Source organism: Rhamphochromis sp. 'chilingali', assembly GCF_963969265.1.
Source record: "Rhamphochromis sp. 'chilingali' genome assembly, chromosome: 8".
In the NCBI taxonomy this organism is placed as follows: Eukaryota; Metazoa; Chordata; class Actinopteri; order Cichliformes; family Cichlidae; genus Rhamphochromis; species Rhamphochromis sp. 'chilingali'.
The window spans coordinates 9389751-9409219 of record NC_137935.1 but is presented as its reverse complement, the minus strand read 5'-3'; the positions used below and the strand labels follow the sequence as shown (position 1 = coordinate 9409219).

At 40.6% G+C, this 19469-nt stretch overlaps 1 protein-coding gene across 1 annotated transcript in view; it reads left to right on the top strand.

Moving 5' to 3' along the window:
* nbeab (neurobeachin b) overlaps positions 1-19469 on the top strand; it is a 209248-nt gene that overhangs the window by 73308 nt on the left and 116471 nt on the right. The window contains exons 12-26 of the mRNA XM_080889391.1: positions 334-442; positions 2601-2753; positions 4514-4682; positions 9940-10019; positions 10640-10702; positions 11084-11181; positions 11608-11700; positions 14169-14277; positions 14379-14460; positions 14566-14689; positions 15292-15484; positions 15614-16603; positions 17537-17754; positions 18003-18165; positions 18979-19159. Of these exons, the coding sequence (XP_080745517.1) occupies positions 334-442; positions 2601-2753; positions 4514-4682; positions 9940-10019; positions 10640-10702; positions 11084-11181; positions 11608-11700; positions 14169-14277; positions 14379-14460; positions 14566-14689; positions 15292-15484; positions 15614-16603; positions 17537-17754; positions 18003-18165; positions 18979-19159 (2825 nt within the window). The remainder of the gene's footprint in view (positions 1-333; positions 443-2600; positions 2754-4513; positions 4683-9939; positions 10020-10639; positions 10703-11083; positions 11182-11607; positions 11701-14168; positions 14278-14378; positions 14461-14565; positions 14690-15291; positions 15485-15613; positions 16604-17536; positions 17755-18002; positions 18166-18978; positions 19160-19469) is intronic.

Below are 19469 nucleotides of genomic sequence, written 5' to 3'. Positions count from 1 at the left end.
TGCCTTCACTGCACTGCCCTGCCTCCTCCTCCTTCCCCCACCTCGTACAAAAATATGATACCTACAAACTCTGTTACAGTTCACCATAAAGAAATTCCCCTGTCCCTGGAGAACCCAGCAAACCAGCCTTTTCTCCTGCACTGAAGAGGGATGAAAGCAGTGAGCTAGAGTTCCCAGCTGACTTCTGACATCCTCTGAAAATGACCTTGTTCCCCCCCCCCCCCCTTTTCATTCTGTTTATAGAATAGTTGATGGACAAATTACATCTTAAGAGTCTGTGAGTCGATGAGCATTTTATTCCTGTATGAGAGATTGTGACTTTTACTTTTACAGTGCCACTCTCATGGCTTTTCTGCTTGAGCTGCTCAAGAGCTCCGTGGCCATGCAGGAACAGATGTTGGGAGGAAAGGGATTTTTGGTCATTGGATACCTACTAGAGAAGGTATGCAAGAGCTTACACAAAATATTGCCACTGTTTTCTAATTTAACCTGTGTTACCACACCTGTAAAAATACGCAGTACTATCAAAGTCTTCTGGAATCAGTCCATAAAAAATAAAATAGAAAAATTCAGACAGTTTTGCCTTCAGGTTCATCTCCTTGTGCGAGCTGGGACTGCTTTCATCAAAGCTAGATTTAGATTAGATGCTTCCTTGATCTCACACATTTCCACAAGACACAGATTTCACAAATCAGTTCTTGTCGTATTTGCTAAATGTCCTTCATCAAATTTCTCAACATGGTACAGTACAATTTATTGTTCAGTCTCATCCCGGGAACACATTCACAGTTCACAAATCTTGTGAATGTAGTAAAAAAAACCCAAAAACCTGCCAGCTATGCTACAAGCTGTCGAGACATGCACACGAAGATGGCCCTGAAAGGGAAATGATTCGGCTTCAGGCAGTTTTAATTGGTTGTTTGTTTTTCTTTTGTTTGTTTTCTTGTATGAATAATACAGGAACATTTTGACCCAACTTCACTATAGAACCTGTACGCTTATATAAACTGATTAAACAACAGCATTTACCCCATAGCCATCACACTACTGAACACAGAGCATTCGCTCCCCTGCTAACAGACCACAAGACTCAGTATCACTGCAAACACTCACTCATGCTGCTTTACATTTGCACAGTACAGCTCCTCATCAAATTCTCACTCTCTAAATGTGCGTATTTTACCTTTTTATGTATTCAGTATATGCATCTTATTAAATTTGTTATAGTTTTGCTATTTTTATATTAGATATTTTTTTTACCAGGCATCTGCTGGCTTGTTCTAAACAATATGTTGTTCTTTCATAATGTCTGTCTGTATGTTTATTGTTATGATGTGCTCATAGGCCACAACAAAAAAGTCAGGGTTTATTATAATAATCATGATGCGTGTAAGATGCTGTCTGACTGTCTGTCTGTGAGAAATTACAAATAAAATAACAGCTGTATAGACGTTTATTATAGTTGAAAAAAGCACATGTTCACCACTTCATTTTCTAGTTCAATAAAAGGATAACTGGGAAATTATTTGGCTTTTTTTCCCAACAAAATCTTTTCAAAGTCCTATCCCAGCGATCTACCATTGTCCTCAGTGCCAATGTGCACCGCGTCTCCCCACACTCTCACAGCCCCGTTACTACTCTAATCTGTCGTTGCCTGTAGCAGAGTCCTAAATGTGTCTTTGAACTAAACAGAGCTAGAGGAAGAACACCCCCCTCCTCCACCCTCCCTTTCTTTTCACATCAATTTTTATTTACCCATTTTGTGATTCAGATCTAGCAGCCGGTGTCTCTAGAGTGCTCGCTCTTTTGGAGCGCTGAGAAATGATGCCACTTTGTCACTCAGTGACTTGCCTTCCTGCTGGCTTCAGCTGCTGTTAACTAACAGCCAGGCAGAGTCGGCACCTGAGAGCTGAAGGTTTTTTTTTTCCCTTGCTTCCTTCCCGCCGCCAGGTTTCACACTTTCACATATCGCACCATCTGTTCATTATCTGTTTATGCCACACCTTCCCTTCTTCCCGGGCCTTCATTTTATCCCCTCTCTTGCCCTCAGCAAGTGTCCACCTGGACAGTGAACAGGTGCCAGACATGATCGCTAAAAGAACTCGTCAAAGTTGACTTTTCTGCAAAGTCAAAACAACTTGCACTCATTTTGTTTGAATATTTTAATATAATATACAGTATATTTAATTTATAATTGGACTTCAGTAACTTGACAAAATGACTGAGTAGATCAATTTTTCACCCATGCCAACATACACAACATACACATAGATGAATATATATATATATTTATATGTGTAGATGTAGATTTTCAAAATGCACATTATCATATCACACTATATTATCTGCTGCTGCCCACTTTTGTAGTTTAATGCTTCTGCCTATCTTTCAGGTGTCGGTGACACAGTTACAGATATTTTTATTCGGTTTGTGACAAAAGGCTTTAGCTTCCCCTGGATATTGCAGACACATTTCACAAACAGTTACCTTAAGGGTTTGCTTGATGCAGCAAGTATCAGGGAACATAAAAACTTGCTTACAGCAGAATCGTCTTGGTGACACAATTGTTATTTAACATGACTCTGTGCTTCTCTCTACAGTCATCACGTGTACACATCACCAGGGCTGTATTAGAACAGTTCCTCTCCTTTGCAAAGTATCTGGATGGTCTAACACATGGAGCACCACTCCTGAAGCAGCTATGTGACCACATCCTTTTCAATCCTGCCATCTGGATCTACACCCCTGCCAAGGTGAGTTCCTGCAGGTAACTCTCACTGGCATATCCAGAGTTACAATAACAGGCTTTAGTAATGCCCCACATCATGATTTCTTCTGTAGCGTGGGGTGGTAATAAAAAAATAAAAATCCTTACACATTCATTCTATTTTAATGGAAACAGGCTGTCAAGTATGCATCATACTGGTGTCAGTTTTGATGAGATTCTATGGGCTCAAAATGTGGTCATAAATATTTTGTACTTGTAAAAAAGATTTGTATGTGTAAAAAGAATTTGTGTGTGCGTAAAAAAGATTTGTGTGTGGACTTAGGAAAAAAAACCCCTGCAGGTTACAAGTACGGATTTTGACCCTATTTTTCTTCCTTTCATGGTCAATGTCATGTCAATCACAAATGTAACAATCCAATCAGAGAACAGATGGGTTTGGCTGTCGAGGGGCGCTTTTTTTGAACTGCAGGTCTTTGAAGGGAATAAATGCCCTTTTACATGCCAACCCAGCGTTTTCCTTCATCACCACGAAGGAAAACAGTCTGTGGTCGTCCGAGTTTGGTGATTTTTGTGTCACAGGTCTACGTGTTTAATACAGGGACTTCCACAGCCTTTTCAACAGCGCTGCGGACCGCGGGGTGGGGGCGGGCAGTGTTTTGGAAATGACAGTCTTCATTACAAAGCTTTCTTCGTTATGAATTAGCATACATGTTTTTATTGAACATTTGAAGAACCAGCAAAAAAAAAAACTCTTGTAGAGGACATAAAGTCAGAGATAGAAAAGACAAGGAGCAGGTGCATCTAGTACAGGTAGAGCTGCTGCAAAAACCCACAGAGCCCAGCAGCCAGCGTAACAAATTTAAAAAATGACCCATAAAAAATAGGATGAGGTATATCAAAGAAGCTAAATGTGTGTGTGGCAAATACATTTGCCTCAGGAATGCTGCTTGTGGTGCCAAGGCATGAATAAATAAAAAGAGGAAATAAATACAAAAGTGTCTGGAGGCTCGACTGCCACACTCCTCCAAAATAGGGCATAGAGAAAAGAGTAGAGAAATGAAAGAAACAGCTAGGTAATGAAGTGGGGTAGAACACTTTAGCTACACACAGCTACTCTGGCTCCTTCCCTGAGGACATCCCACAAGGTCCACATTTCCTCTCTTCATATTCTCGAGCTGCACAGGCTGCAGAGAGCCAGCTGTGCCAGTGAGCACCCTGACATGCACTGTGCATTAATTACACGGGACCTATGATGTCCTTCCATGGTCATATAAGATTTTGTGAGCAATTTTAATACTCTGTTCCCATGGATATTGCTTTAACAGTATTGCAGTGTTCATTTGTCTCAGAGGCCCTCAAACGATATCACATCACACGCACATCATAGCCACTCTGCCACCTTTCATCATGACTCATATTTGGCTCATTACTATCTTGCAATTTATGACATATGGGGGAAAAGCCATCAGTATTTAGTGCTAAAAGGGCTGTAGTAGGATTAAGGATTCTTCTCAGGTCTACTGCTAATTACAGAGGACATGCTAATCATCACTGAACAGAGTGGAGCTGCGACAAATATGAAATTGAGTAATACAGGGTCAGTGGCCATCTAGAGCATACACCTGCAAGGATAATGAGCTCGGTTAGTGTGAAATATCACAGCAAAACTTCTTTCTAAAAGTGGTTTGTGGTTCATTGGGCTGATGTCAATATTTACTTACATTTTTTACTTAACTGTGCATTTAGTAACATGAGTACATCTATGTGTCTATGTTTGTGTTCCAGGTACAGCTCTCTCTGTGTACCTACCTTTCTGCTGAGTTTATTGGCACAGCGACCATCTACAACACTATTCGTCGGGTGGGGACTGTGCTTCAGCTCATGCATACGCTGAAGTACTACTACTGGGCTGTCAACCCTTCAGAAAGCAGCGGCATCACACCAAAGGGTCTTGGTGAGCCTATGAAGCATCCTAGATCATTTTGAGCAAGTTCTTTTTTTCTCTCTTTGATGTGGATTTAGGATTTGATTTGATGGGGGTTGCTGTTTATGTAAACTCTTTCTCATCCATCCGAGGGCTCATCCACAAGAAGCTCGGTGTTTTCGTAAGCAACTCATTGGTACCGAACCAATCACAGTCATTGTGTTCAGTCAAAAGCCTGCTATCAAAGCGTCTTCCTGAAATGGCAGCAGCTCCCCCTCATTTGAAATGACTCATCTCCACATGGAAGCGCTTGCTTGTCAGCTGTTAGGACCGTGGCCATCACAGGAGATGACAGTGAAGCAGACACACCATATCAATATTGTCATCCCACTCGGGTGCTTAGTGTGGGTGTTAGGTCTCTGAAACCTGGGCCAATAGCATGACTGGCATCCTCAGTCTGTGAAACAACAGCATGTCACCAAGCAGGCTGTGCTGGGAGTGAAAGTGCCCTTGAACTGTCATTTCCTTTTTGCTATCCATTATTCTTTACTGAAACTATCTGTGTCACAGTGTAAGATTTGTTTTATGTTGGATCTTAGAGCTCACTTTATACTGCACCAATGCCCAATGAAATTTACTTGCTGAAGGTTGAAGCTTGTATTCTGACAATGACAATGTCATACTTGTTGTACAATCAGAGGCTGTTTTCTTCCAAAAATCATGCTTCTCTACCCCCAGCGTTTCCTGCGGCACTGATCATTTCTTACTAATTCTGTCGGGCTGTTGCAGAGCTGGCTGAATATTGCAGTGTTTTGTCTGTATATACCACATCAAGACACTTTGCCTGCGTCCATGATACTTTACCAATGGGTGTGATCCTAACTGATATAATTCTAATAGTGGTAGTGACATACAGGCTGAGTTACGCTCATGATTTCTGACTTTATTTAGTTCCAAATCACATCAGCTCACACCAGGTAGTGTCCCTTATTCCTTCCTTTGTAGATCAAAGGATGTTAACAGGATTCAAGTGATGAAAGTTCATCCTAGAGATGTGGGCCAGATTAAAGAAACCCTGAATCCTTGACCTTTACACTGAGGAGTTATTGAGGCATTTCTGATGCCATGATTTGGGTACTATTTTTGTTTTTAATAAAAAAAGAAAACAAAATTCTAATTATTAAACAGAGTTATCTGTTTTAGTCATGAAACATTTCTATCCTGATGGGAGCAGTTTATAACAGATCATGGGCCACAAGGGAGCATTTAATGAGTATGAAATTGTATAAATCACATGACTTTTGCAAGTGTTGAAGCCAAAATCCTATTAGGACATTTTTCCCTTTTAATTCTCATGTCTTGTCTTGAGTTCATGTTCTAGGACAATGAATTCTTTTCACCCTACTCCGACAAGATTTTATCATAACCTGTGTGTTGAACACTCCGTTCACCAATTTGTAATAACTTACTGTGATGCTAAAATAGCTTGTTTAGGACTTGTTTCTGTCCTAAACGTAGGAACTGTAGTTTTTTTTTTTTTGCACAAGATTGTTTCAAGAGCGAGTTTCCTGTTTAGAACTACTCTGACTTACGATTATATCTGACTGTAATTTGATTTCCTGTACCAAATGAGAGAATGACGATAAGATAAACAGGTAGGAGCCATCCAAGGATTTCAACTCGTGTGGTAAACAGTCAGCAGAGGTTAAGAATAAAAAAGCTCCAGATTTACCAGTCTATCCCAGACTTTGACTTACAATCATGGGCATTGCCTTGTGACTCAGATAATTGAATGCCTAGATGAGGCTCCTTCACAAGGTGTCTGTGTTTAAAGGGGACAGAGCTGAAGTACACAGGGAAACTAGAAAGTCTGTGAAATTCTGTTTCGGCGTTCCATCATGCATCAGCACAAAATTAAGACTGATCCAAAAAGTACACTGGAGAAATATAAACAAAAAAATGCATTTTAAGTGGCACATGCAGCAGTCGCCGCTCAACAAAACTGTGAATAAAAAGAGGTGTGACAAACACATCCACATCTGCACTTACATTTTGTAGTCCATACTTGTCAAGCACATTCCTCTGCTGAGTTGGTTGTTTTTTTCGCTAAGCTGTCGCTGAATACAGACTTTACAAAGTGCAATTATGGTGCTGATTGTCGTTGTGTGCCTGGTAGACTGTAATGGGCTGAAATAATGGTTGAGATTCAATGGAAGACCTCTCAAATGGATCACCTTTTTGCTGTACGTAATTTTCCGAGTGAGTCTGGTTTCATTGATCTGTGCATCTTTTGGCAATTCAGTTTTTCTCTGTCCTCCTAAACTGAAAAATGACCAAACAAAGATGCATACAAAAAGGGAGAGAGCCAAGCGGATAATGAAGTGTTCAATTATAGGACACAGAGAGGGCGTTTAAAACTGATTTCCTCCAGCTACTCGTTCTTTTTCTGGGAGTGCCTCCCCCTTTTTTTCCCCCTCAGGTCTTAATAGAGAGCGCTATCAAATTAAAGCCATGTATCATTCGGTTATGCGCAGAATCGGTGCAGACACTCATAGACAGTTGCTCATTGCTCAGCTTCTGTCAGTCTGTGACATGTACCCACAAGCCAGCACACAATTTGTCTCAATCTATATCATTCTCCTTTTGTCTTTGTCTCTGCCTTGACTGTTTTACTAAATAATGAGTAATGAGATGGGCAGCAAAGTTTCTTGGCCATTTACCACATTCACTTTAATGTTATCCCCATTATAAGAGAAATCACCAGTTACAGACATGCAGGGATGCTTCAGAGGAATAATACGATCAAGAGTTTTAGATGAATAGTTTGTGCGTGTGCGTGTCGTCCTTAAGGGTAAACCACCATGTATCTTTGGAGAAGGCTTTCACTTCTTTCATTGGTGTGCTGTCACATTTACAATTTTATACCATGAAAACTCAACAGAGCACATGAAGGGAAAAAAAAGGTTTTAATATCTACAAACATTTGTCTGTAGCCTGTCTGCGTTCTGTTTACAAGTCACGTTTGAACAATCTTTGGTGGAGGAAATATGTGGCGAGAAGAAGAGGGATGGCATTACATTTACCATCATGCTGTTTTCATGCACGGAGTGGATCTGACTAGGTAACTGAGGGGCACTATGCACACTCGTAGGATAGCAATCTGGAAATACGACTTATTACAATGTTTGGTTTGGTATGTTATAAAAATCTAGTTCTAAGTTGTCCCAGTGCAGCTGCAACTTTAAGGCATTTTTCAGACAGTATTTACAAAAGAATCACATTTATGCAGTAAAACATCAATATAGAGCCACAAGTTGCTTTACCCTTTAGTAAGGGCAGGACTGAATTGCGGTCTGTCCCTATGAAATGTTTTCTTATTGCAGTTTAAAGTGATTATACTCTACACGCCATAACAAAAAAGGTTAAACCTGGGTAAAAGATGCAAAAGCAACTCATGGCTAAATCTAAAGGAAAAAGTGAGTGCTACTGCAGATTATTACATCAGGTCAGAATTTGTTTGTTTGGAAACATTCACTCAACAAATTAATTTACTCACTATTCTATTGAAACCCTTGTAACAATAGACGTCACACATGTTTTTGTGCATGCCATAACTTTGTTATTATCATCAGTCATAACCTGAAATTAGGCTCCTGCATTAATCACATGGACATAAATCGCTCTTCAATAAAGGCTTTCTCCTTGTGCCCTTGAGACGCAGGAAGTAAAGCAATCTGTAAATGAGAAACAAGGGCCGTTCAGAGCTGCTGAGCATAATTGGTTGCGAATAACTGAGATGCGGCAGCTGTAGTAATAATGTTCTTATCGTCCCTTCTATGTCAGACTCTGTCCCTGCCCTGGGTTTTTTGTCTCTCCCTCTATTAATCAGTGTCAGGATGCAGCAGCACTTATCATCATCCTGCAACCTCAGGGAGCCTCATCATTGATTACATTGACCGGTTGTTGAAGCAGGATGGTCAGTTGTCTACTGCGGTTGTATCTGTCATCGTGGCATGGTCACCATTTCAAATGAACATGTGTTCTGCCAAGGTGGAGGTTAGAGTTTATCAGGGCTGAGAGGAGAAGAAAGACAATGAAAAAAGTATCAAATTTTCCATTAAACACTTGGTTTTTTCGGTTTAACGCTGTTACTGTCATTTCTTACCTGTGTAAATGCAACAGATTTTGTCAGTGTACCTTATTGGCTACATAAGATGTATAAGAAATGAACTGTAGATATAAATATGTGTGTGCATGCACCAGATTTCCTGCCTTTGTGCTACAGTGAGAGTTCTGCTAATCCTAAGGGGATTGGCTTGTATTGTCATAGACGGTAATGTATGCCACATCCTGTATATTCTGATGTGTCGGTCTGAATAGCTCTGTATTGTTGTGATCTGCCTGTTGCTGGAGCCCATTAGAGTGTTTGCTCATGAAAACATGTTTTGGTTAATACTGAAGAGCTTATGATAATGAGCAGTGGCTGATTGTGTCAACATTAATTCTTGTGCCAGCCAAATCACTGCAACGGGAGCAGCTCTTTGATATGACGGTTAATCAGCGTTTTTTGTCATTCCTGGCGTTCTATTTTATTTACACCTGGTGACAGCGCTTAGCTCATCACATGTTGACTAAGTTAGAATGTGAGGCTAACTTCAGAGTGCCAAAGTGACCTTAAGTTGGCAAAGGCATTTTGCGTAGATTTAATGAGATGTTGGCAGGTGTGATGGGCAGGTGTGACAGAGGTGACCTTGGGCTGGCTGCCTGGGTACTGTGTTGTGGCCAAGGCTACGTGGGATACACAGAGTTTGGATGCTGTGTGGATGATGAATACGTTTAAGATGAATACTCCAAATGAGCCCTTCCCAGGCTTAAAGCATAAAGCCAGAGTACGTGTTCTGCTCTGATGACAAAGTGGGAGATTGGCTGTATGCCCAACACTAGGTTGTTGGTGAAACTTTTCATCCACACACTGAAGGTGAATCCAGTGAATCAATAAAGGACATCATAGACCAAAAACTGTAACAACAAAACATACCCAAAATAAATCTAAAAATAGTCACTTGCGCTTTAAAAGGCTCCCAAGCTTTTTCTCAAAAGCCCAGAGGAGCAGAAAATATGACTTTAACGAGAGAAATATTTTAAGGTTATTAAAAAACATCAAAAAGGAACGGATAAGGCACCAATAAAATATTAAAAATTGAGACAAGATTGGAAAATAAATGACAGGAATATGTTTTATTTGGTTCCTGTACCTCCTTTCTCATTTTTATCTCTCCTTTCACAGATGGTCCAAGGCCAACCCAGAAAGAAATAATTTCTCTGCGGGCATTCATGCTTCTCTTCCTCAAGCAACTCATCCTGAAGGTATATTCTACCTGTCTTTGTGCCTCATAGCTCCTCACACGGCTGCACTGAGAAAATATGGAGATCGCTCCTCTGTTATCCTATAATGTTATCCTGGCCTGCTCCTTAATAAATTCAGGAAACTAGCTGGGCATGAAAAGTTTAATGGATTCAGTAAAAAAAAAAGAAGAAGAAGACAGTTTTAATAATTATTTCATCATTGCGTGAAGATATATTTGTGAGTTTCAATTTTACAAATTGCTGTTTGTCTTTGCTTCAGCTAGTTTTTCTTTATTGCACGCAGGTAAGTTGACATGTTGCTGCTTACATCCTATGATATTATGTTTCTGCAGTTAATTATCGTGCTCGCATCCAGGGGCAGGGAAGAAGACATATCAAATTTTAACACAGAGTAGAAATCAAGTTTGGAGTTATCTGTCTGTTCAATACGGTTTTGTTGCAGAAACGAGGTGCATCGATCGTAAACCCGTTCAGAGTACAACAATGAAAATTGACACTGAGGATGCCAAAACTCTTGTGTTTCACCTCAAGCAATTTCAAACGAATCGATGGAAAATCATAAAAGCTCTGAAGCCTTTTTTCAGCCTCTCTAATATTTAATTTTCTTTGCGCTCTTTCAGGACCGAGGTGTGAAGGAGGATGAGCTACAGAGCATCCTCAACTACTTGTTAACAATGCATGAGGTACCTCTGAGACTCTCGGCTCCTAGTAAATTAACTCAGTGTGTTATTGTATCACTTTGCTGCTCTAAGCTTCGAGGTCACAGTGCATTTTCATAATTGCTCATCTAGAAGCGGTTTGTTTTTATTTTAACACTTTAACTGCCAAATTAGTTTATATCTAACTGACGTTGCAATTTCTGATGTGCAAAAACTGGTCCCTGCTCTCGTACTGATTTTTTTTAATCTTGTATCAGAGCCTCAGTTGTATTCTGTGATTGCAGTTTGTTTAAATTCTGCCTTTACTGCACTTTTATTAGTCTTAATAAGGAATCTTTTTGCTTAGAAGAAAAGCTGTGCTCTCTGCTTTTCTAAAACTTTCTTTCTCCACTGGATTGACTGCAGGACGAGAATCTGCATGATGTGCTGCAGCTGGTGGTGGCCCTCATGTCTGAGCATCCAGCCTCTATGATCCCTGCTTTTGACCAGAGAAATGGAATACGGTAAGCCCCTCAGGGAAAGACTCTTTGCTGTTCAGGCACAAAATGAAGAGGTGATTTCACAAAATAAACCTAAGCACCTAACGCTTGTGCTGATGCTGTGTGCCCGTGTGGTGCATGAATAATTCATATGTTCAACGAGGGAAAAAATATGCATAGGAAAGTAACAATATTACCATATTGATTTCACTGTATGTGATGATCAAACTTGCCCGATGTGATCCTATAAAATATAAATGCACACAGTGTAGCATTACAAGTGAGTTCTAAGGAAATTGCTTGTGTTTTCTATAGCAGATTTTGATGCTAATGTAAATTCATTCTGAGAGGAAGTTGTTGTCAGCTAACTGCTGCAAAGCCTTTTTATCATCAGGGCTATACTCTGTCAAGACCATGTACTGTCGTTTTCACTGCTTGTTTATATTGCAGGGTAATCTACAAGCTCATGGCCTCCAAGAGTGAAAGCATTCGCGTGCAGTCCCTCAAAGTCCTTGGGTACTTCCTTAAGCATTTGGGCCATAAGTGAGTTAACATAACTTTGTAATTCCACACGCTTATGCATTTTATAGTGACTAATCTAAAGCTTAATGAAACTCAATATGTAATGTTGTAATATCTAATATGCAATTTAAAAATTTCCTGAGACTTCTTACTTGATTTAAATTCAATCCAATCCCCTTTAGGATGAACTTTCTGTGCACCTCTGGACTGCTTACATAACTATTATTGTCACATGCTGTTGATTTAACTTCTTTGTTAAACTGGCCCATTGCTCATATCAGGGGACAAAATCCCCTCTGTGCCAAAGCCTCCATGTGTCACATTATGTAAGGAGCATATCTTTGAGCATACTCATCATCTGAGGTTGTGCATTGAATTCAGCCCACTTCCACCCCCCAGATTGAGGCTACAGTACCAACCCAAAGTTCCACTCTACCAATCTAATGTGTTTAAAGGCGAGGCGTGCTTTCATGCCATCGTGCAGTGCAGGAGCACACAGCAGTTTTTTTTTTTTTTTGTTTGTTTTTTGCATCAGCACAATTTTCACTCTACTTACCAGATTTGCCTCCCTGTGTACTTCAAAACCAAAAACACAATAAAGTTAAAGAGGTGCTGTTTTTACACAGTGGAGGATTTCCACTATGCAAAGCAATTGCCCAAGCAAAGGTGTCCAGAATGATCTAAAAATAGCAGGAGTGCTGGGAGCATGGCAGGTGGTGGATATCTTGGCTTTTTTTTCGGTTAGAGTCCTGGAACTTTTTTAATCATGCCTCATATAAAATGGTTTTAGTTTTGTTCATGCCCATGTCCAATTCAAGATTTCATAGGCTGGTGAGATAGAAAAAGAAAAATTCTAAATTAGGTTTTGGAGAAAGAGGAAGTATCATCTGTTTCTGCTACAGGGAAGAGCCAAAAACTCTTGACTTGATGCCAGCTTTGCAAATGTGGGTGCACTTCCTTGTTGAACACCTGAATTCTTGGCAATTTGCCCGTAAACCATTAATTCACTTGAGAAGGGTAGAAGAAGCCCAAGTTACCGTCTCACAGTGTAAAATAAATAATAAAATACTGACTAGGATGTCAGCATATTATCAGTATTCTGCACATTAGAGGGGAAAGAGAGTGCCTACGGGTAGAAAGCTTATGGTTTAAAATGCAGGTTGCAGGGGAAGAAATGCGGGTGGTGAGTTAACAATAGCGGTGCATCAGGTAGTGTTACTGGTGCCTGCTGAATAGAAAGAAATGGCAAGCATAAGCCTCAGGCGCAATTGAAAAGCCTAAATCCTCACGTTGCCCTTTAATAGCTTTCGCACAAGGTAATGCACAGTGGCAGTTCCCTATAAGCGCTAGTGCAGCTCATAATGAATTAAAAGGATTTTCTTGAGGTTATGAGTCTTTAATAATAATTTGATTTGTTATGTATATTCATTAGCACGGTGATGGTAGATATTGCTATTCTGTCTGGGTCGATGGGTCAACCCGATAAACAAATTAATTTGTATTTTGGGCCCAGGCAGTAGAAGAAAACTGGAAAAAAGAGCATGAGAGAAAGCAAATATAAGATATTTGCAAATTTTTCAAGTGCAAGTTTCACTCAAATCCCAGTTTTTGGTAATAACTTCAACTGCTCACACCGTAATCATAAAATTAAACATTTAAAAATCCTTGTGAATATGAAAAGGGAGGTTTATAGCTTCAGATCTTAATGTGCTTACAGCTGTACAATTTCCTTATCTTTCTAATAGCAGGGTATTTAATCTTTTTTCACTGAATAGCTCACATCCAATTCCCATATTTTAAACAGTGTGCCTTCTTTATAATATTGTCTCAACTGTTAATTTAAAGTTTATTCAGGGAAAAAATAGAGTGTCATTGTCTGGATTTACATTCATGAAAGCATTGACAACAAAGCTTGTTCTTCTGCTTTATGGTGATGGTAACTGACTGTAAAGCTCAGCATGCTATGCATCATCACTCTGCCCTTTTCTCCTAAATTTCCATATTTATACAGTTGAGAGAAATGCTGCTCTTTCCCAGAGTGTCCAATTTGCCAGCCTCTATAAAATACAGATTTTGAAATTTATTAGGAAATTTCCAACTTGTCTTTAGTCAGAGTAAAGCAGCTTTAGGTTTGCATTATGACAGCAGTCCTTATACTTTTTGCCCATGCAGTTTGTCACTGTTGAACCAATTCACCTGTGGTATGCCTCTGTTGCATCTTGGAGCCTTTCCTAGTGACAGGATAACTTCGTTATCTTACACACCTCCAACAAAATTCCCCCAATTTATGACAGCAGGCAGTTCCTGACACTTGTCTCCAGAGCCTGGCTCCCTGTGGGTGAGAACTGGGAAGCAAGCTGACGGCACTCACTGATCCTTTCAGTGGCTTAGGGAGCTCTAAACAAGCCACTTTCCCATTATGCCGGTGTGTGTGTGTTTGTGTTTGTGTTTGTGTGTGTGTGTGTGTGTGTGATTGTGTTTATCTACAGGAGGAAGGTGGAGATCATGCACACACACAGCCTGTTTACTCTCCTGGGAGAGAGGCTCATGCTACACACAAACACTGTGACTGTGACGACCTACAACACTCTTTACGAGGTAACAAAACATTTTCCACTCCAATGTGCTAGCATTACTCCAACATTGGTCTTTATGTACAGTATGTGTGACTGACGTCTTTTCATCGCCCTCTGCGCCAGATTCTGACGGAGCAGGTGTGCACGCAGGTAGTTCACAAACCCCATCCTGAGCCTGACTCCACTGTCAAGATTCAGAACCCAAGTGAGCCTGTTCTCTGTCACAGTCTTTTGCTTTCCAATGTACATGATTATCTAGCAGCATAGATAATACCTGCACCTTTTTGTGTTTGGATGGATGTGATATCAGTGATTCTCAAGGTAGTGGCAACTTTATTGAAGAGCTCTGCCCCCAGCACAGAGCTGATGGAGGTTCGCCGCCTCTTCCTTTCGGATATGATCAAACTGTTCAGCAACAGCCGAGAGAACAGACGGTGAGCAGAATCTAGCCACCTTCGCCCTCCCACGCCATTAATTATCCTGCTGGTTAATGTATCAGCCTATTAAACATTACCATCTTTAATTAATGCTAAATTATCTTTGGACGTGCATGTGTTCTCCAGCAGATGTTTCTATGACAGTTTTTGGCACTTGCTCATTTCTTCTTTCTCGCTTTTTCACTCAAATTTGTCCTTCTCATATCCGTATGCACACTATCTTAGTGCACATAGCAATTAGATTCCCGACCCTAGGAAACCTCTGGCCTAAATCAAGAACACTAATTAGCCTAAATTAAAAGGTCAAAATGCTGTGGCGTGTCCATCTGTTGATGTAAAATAAAGAAAAAAGTTCATGTTTTTTGTACTCTGCTCATTTTTTAATATTGGAAATAAAATAATAAAATCATTATAGAAATGGTCAAATAAACATGATGTGCTCTTTTGGTAGAAACAAGGATGTAGGAAAGAAGCAGAATATTAATTGGTTTAAATTATTTTATATCACCAGTCCTAATTAGAAATGTAAAACTAAAGGTAAGAGGATTAAATACTTGCCCTACGCAGATTGTATTAGCTGACTGATGTGCCTTTTGCAGGTGTTTGCTTCAGTGTTCCGTTTGGCAGGACTGGATGTTTTCTCTTGGCTACATTAACCCTAAAAGTACTGAAGAGCAGAAAATCACAGAGATGGTGTACAACATCTTTCGCATTCTGCTCTACCATGCAATCAAGTACGAGTGGGGAGGATGGCGCGTGTGGGTGGACACACTCTCCATAGCCCACTCAAAGGTGAGTGCTGTGTTGTACAGCAAAGAAGAAACACTGCAATTCATTCAGTCTTGTCTCCGCTGTCAGTTCACAGCTGGCTGTATCATAAATGTGTAGCTGATATTGTTTGTAAAACTGACCTTTTTATAGGTGACATATGAAGCACATAAAGAGTACTTGGCTAAGATGTATGAAGAGTACCAACGTCAGGAAGAGGAGAATATTAAGAAGGGGAAGAAGGGTTTGGTCAGCACCATCTCTGGTCTGTCTGCTCAAGCCTCTGGCATCAAGGGTGTGATTGAGATTAGAGAAATAGATGATAACTCCCAGACACCTGAGAGTGAGACAGAGTATGAGAGTTCAGACTCGCGCAATCTGCTGGCTGAAAGTAAAGGGTCTGAAGAGGGTTTCAAAGGAACAGAGGGTTTGGTAGATGGAGTCCGGGTCGAAGTTCATGATCTCCTGGTGGACATCAAGGCTGAAAAGGTGGAGGCTACGGAGGTTAAGCTGGATGATCTGGACCTATCCTCTGAACCTTTGGGAGTATCTGAAAATGGAGCATTGGTGGAGGTGGATTCCCTGTTGGATAATGTTTATTGTGCTGCTGTGGACAAGCTAAACACCAATGTTAACAGTGTGCTGTTGGCAAAAGGCAGCATGGATGACCAAAATGCAGCCCCTCTCATTACCCTAGATGAGGACAGCATCCCTCACAGCAACAGCTTCCTGTTTGGAAAGGTGGCAGGCAGCATTGAGGACAAGCTACTGCATGAACTCAATCCAAATGAGCCTTTGGTGCTACCCAGCCCAGAGCCACCAGTCCACAACAGTGCCAATACTGAACTGAGCCTTTTAGTCCACATGACACGCAGCTCTTTACCCAGTATCCTGGAGAAGGATGAATTTGAACTACAAACAGCCCTGGAGGGTATCAGCTCTGTTCCCGGTGCTGAAACTGACACCTCTTCTAAAGACCTAGAGGTCACCGAGGGGACAGCGGCAGCTGAATCTGAAGGGGACCTCGTGTCTAATAAGACCAGCAGCGGTGTAGATGCAACAACCAACACTTCTGACACAGAAAAATCAGATGATGGCAAAGACAAGGACACGAAGAAGATTCAGACTACAGCCACCACCCAGGTTAGTGTGAAATTAAATCATGTAGTTCCCTCAAGCAAAATAAGTTTTCTCCAATATTTCGAGATTTAAAAAAAAAAGTTTAAATAGAGGAAATGGTAAAAGTTCACTGACATGACCACCAATTTGAAAGCTTTTATCCAGGAGGGAATTATAACTGATAAATGAAATAATCTTGAATTTTAAAAAAGGTAGTGACAGAGTTGGAAAAAGAGAGGAAAGTAAGGAGTGAGGCTGAGGTCACTGTAGGGAAGTGTTAGCCCTTTTGAACAGCTCTATATTAACAGGCCCACAGAGATCATTCTTTTCCCCAACTGCATTTCTAATGGATACAGGAAGGCCTGGTGCACACAGGCATCATCCCTCTGAGACTCAGGAAACTGGGCTGGTGGAATAGTTGGCTGAGCCAACATGAGGGTAGAAATAGACAAAGCATTATTCTGCAGCAATCGCCTGGGATTTATTCATTGCTCCCCTTATGAGCTGTGCTCCTTCTCAGAGGTCAGGATCTTTTGCTTGGATTGGGTCACTGTGATGGAGGGCTTGTGGGGAGCAGAGTTTATTTTTAAATCTTTTTTTGCTGTTGCGTAATTGCTCATGTTGAATTTATCACCATTGCTTTTTAAACAGGGCTTTTGCAGCACCTTGCTGACTCATTCATCTTAAAGCGGTTTCGTGGTTCCACTGGGCTTGTTGTTGTTTTTGGGGGAGTTTTCTGTACCCGCAGGTGTTAAGAGGTTATTTGAGGACTCGGTATAACCTGGCAATTTATCATTTGCAACTAATAGTATGACAGTAGGGTTATATCTGATTTTGGGCGAGCTATTGATCAGATAAGTACACTTAGATAATGTGTTTCAGTATCTCATGAATCTCACTGACTGTATATGTAATTCCAGATTAATTTGTTTAAGTAATTAACTGGTCTTCAATCAGAGTCTGCATGGCCGCCTGATCACCCAAATGGAAAGGGACATACATGTGGATCTTGGCTTCAGGGGGACGCCCATGACAGAGGAACAACGACGTCAGTTCAGCCCTGGCCCACGCACTACAATGTTCCGCATCCCAGAGTTCAAATGGTCAGCCATGCACCAGAGACTGCTCACTGACCTGCTGTTTGCACTGGAGAGTGACGTCCATGTCTGGAGGAGGTGTGTGAAATGATTTATGTGCGCTTGAGAGCCAGTGAGAGGGAGGGTGAGCATGGTGCACCTAGTGATACTTACCCTTACTACCCCTGTACCAGAACTAACACAAAGTTTGATTACTATTTTAGAGATATTAGATTCTTATTCATCTGATATTTTTGTTTCTTTGCTTACAGTGCAGTAAATTGTCCTGTGTTTCATAGAAGCGAGTAACACATGCTCGCGTTTTTTTCCCCTACCTCTCTTTGCAGTCACTCCACTAAATCGGTCATGGACTTTGTTAATAGTAATGAGAACATCATTTTTGTCCACAACACCATCCATCTCATCTCGCAAATGGTTGACAACATCATTATCGCCTGTGGAGGGATTTTGCCCCTTCTCTCAGCAGCCACGTCTCCTTCAGTAAGTAAACTGACTTTAGTGAAGGGGAATAATGACATCTAGTGGTAGTTTATTAAAACTGCTCCGTCTATGCTCTAACGATACAGTTTGTACCTGTGGGGGCTAAAAAAAAATACTTGTTTGTGTTTATTGATTGGGGCTTTGTTTGTTCAGCTTCATCCTGCTATAATTAATGCTTGAGACATTATTTTGGCACAGTTTCTTATGCTTGTAATTAATTTCCCTGTGTGCCTTTCTTGTTTACTTTGATCTTTCTAGTACAATTATAAGATTTAATTTGCAGTCTTGAATTGAAATTGATTTTGATTTTATTTTTTTCCCCTCTCTTACTTTTTTTCCATTTGTGCCTGTGTAGAGTACCAAGGTTAGTACTTCTATCGCTATTTTATTTGCTCTCTGTGAATTTTGCACTATAGTTATAAAAGAATCTGTTGATTCATACTAAATAGATCTGAATACATATGTACTGCCCACATGTTGTGTGTGTGTGTGTGTGTGTGTGTGTGTGTGTGTGTGTGTGTGTGTGTGTGTGTGTGTGTGTGATTTACTTAAACTCAGATCCAATACTCCTCCAGTTTTTGCTTGTAATTCTAGCTCTACTTTCTTAGACACCCTATTTAGACCACTTATGAAATATGGTGTTTCCTACTTTCTGGCCTAAATTTCTCTGTGGAAAATTCAGCCACATTCTATACTGTGTTAATAGATGTGACATGCCTACCTTTTCACATTTTTTGCACGTTTCCTTTAAATAATTACATTTTAACCACAGCTGGCAGTGAGAATGTGCATATATCAAGTCTCCCTTGTTGCTTCTTCAAGACTGATTTAGAGAACATCGAGGCAACACAGGGCATGTCCTCAGAGACCGCCATCACTTTCCTGTCCCGTCTCATGGTCATGGTGGATGTCTTGGTGTTCTCAAGCTCCCTCAACTTCAGTGAGATCGAGGCTGAAAAGAACATGTCCTCAGGTGGCCTGATGCGTCAGTGCCTCAGACTTGGTAAGATGGTGATCACATGTTTGTGGCCAGAGATGTGAATGAGTAAAAGTCAATGCAGTGAGGTAGCAATTAAATTAACATATCTTTATGTAGTGATTGTATACTGAAAGGTGAATGAGGTGGAAAATACCATGACGGTAGTCTCTTCACATATTCTGATAAATCCTCTAATCCATGACAATCATAAAAAGGTCATTAATTTAGGAATGGTTTGCTAATTGTATACTAGATTGGAGAATGTTCAGGCTTTTGCTGCAGTTTCTATCGGTGAAAAATGAGTCAATTTTTTGGGATTCAGAGCCAGCAGAGA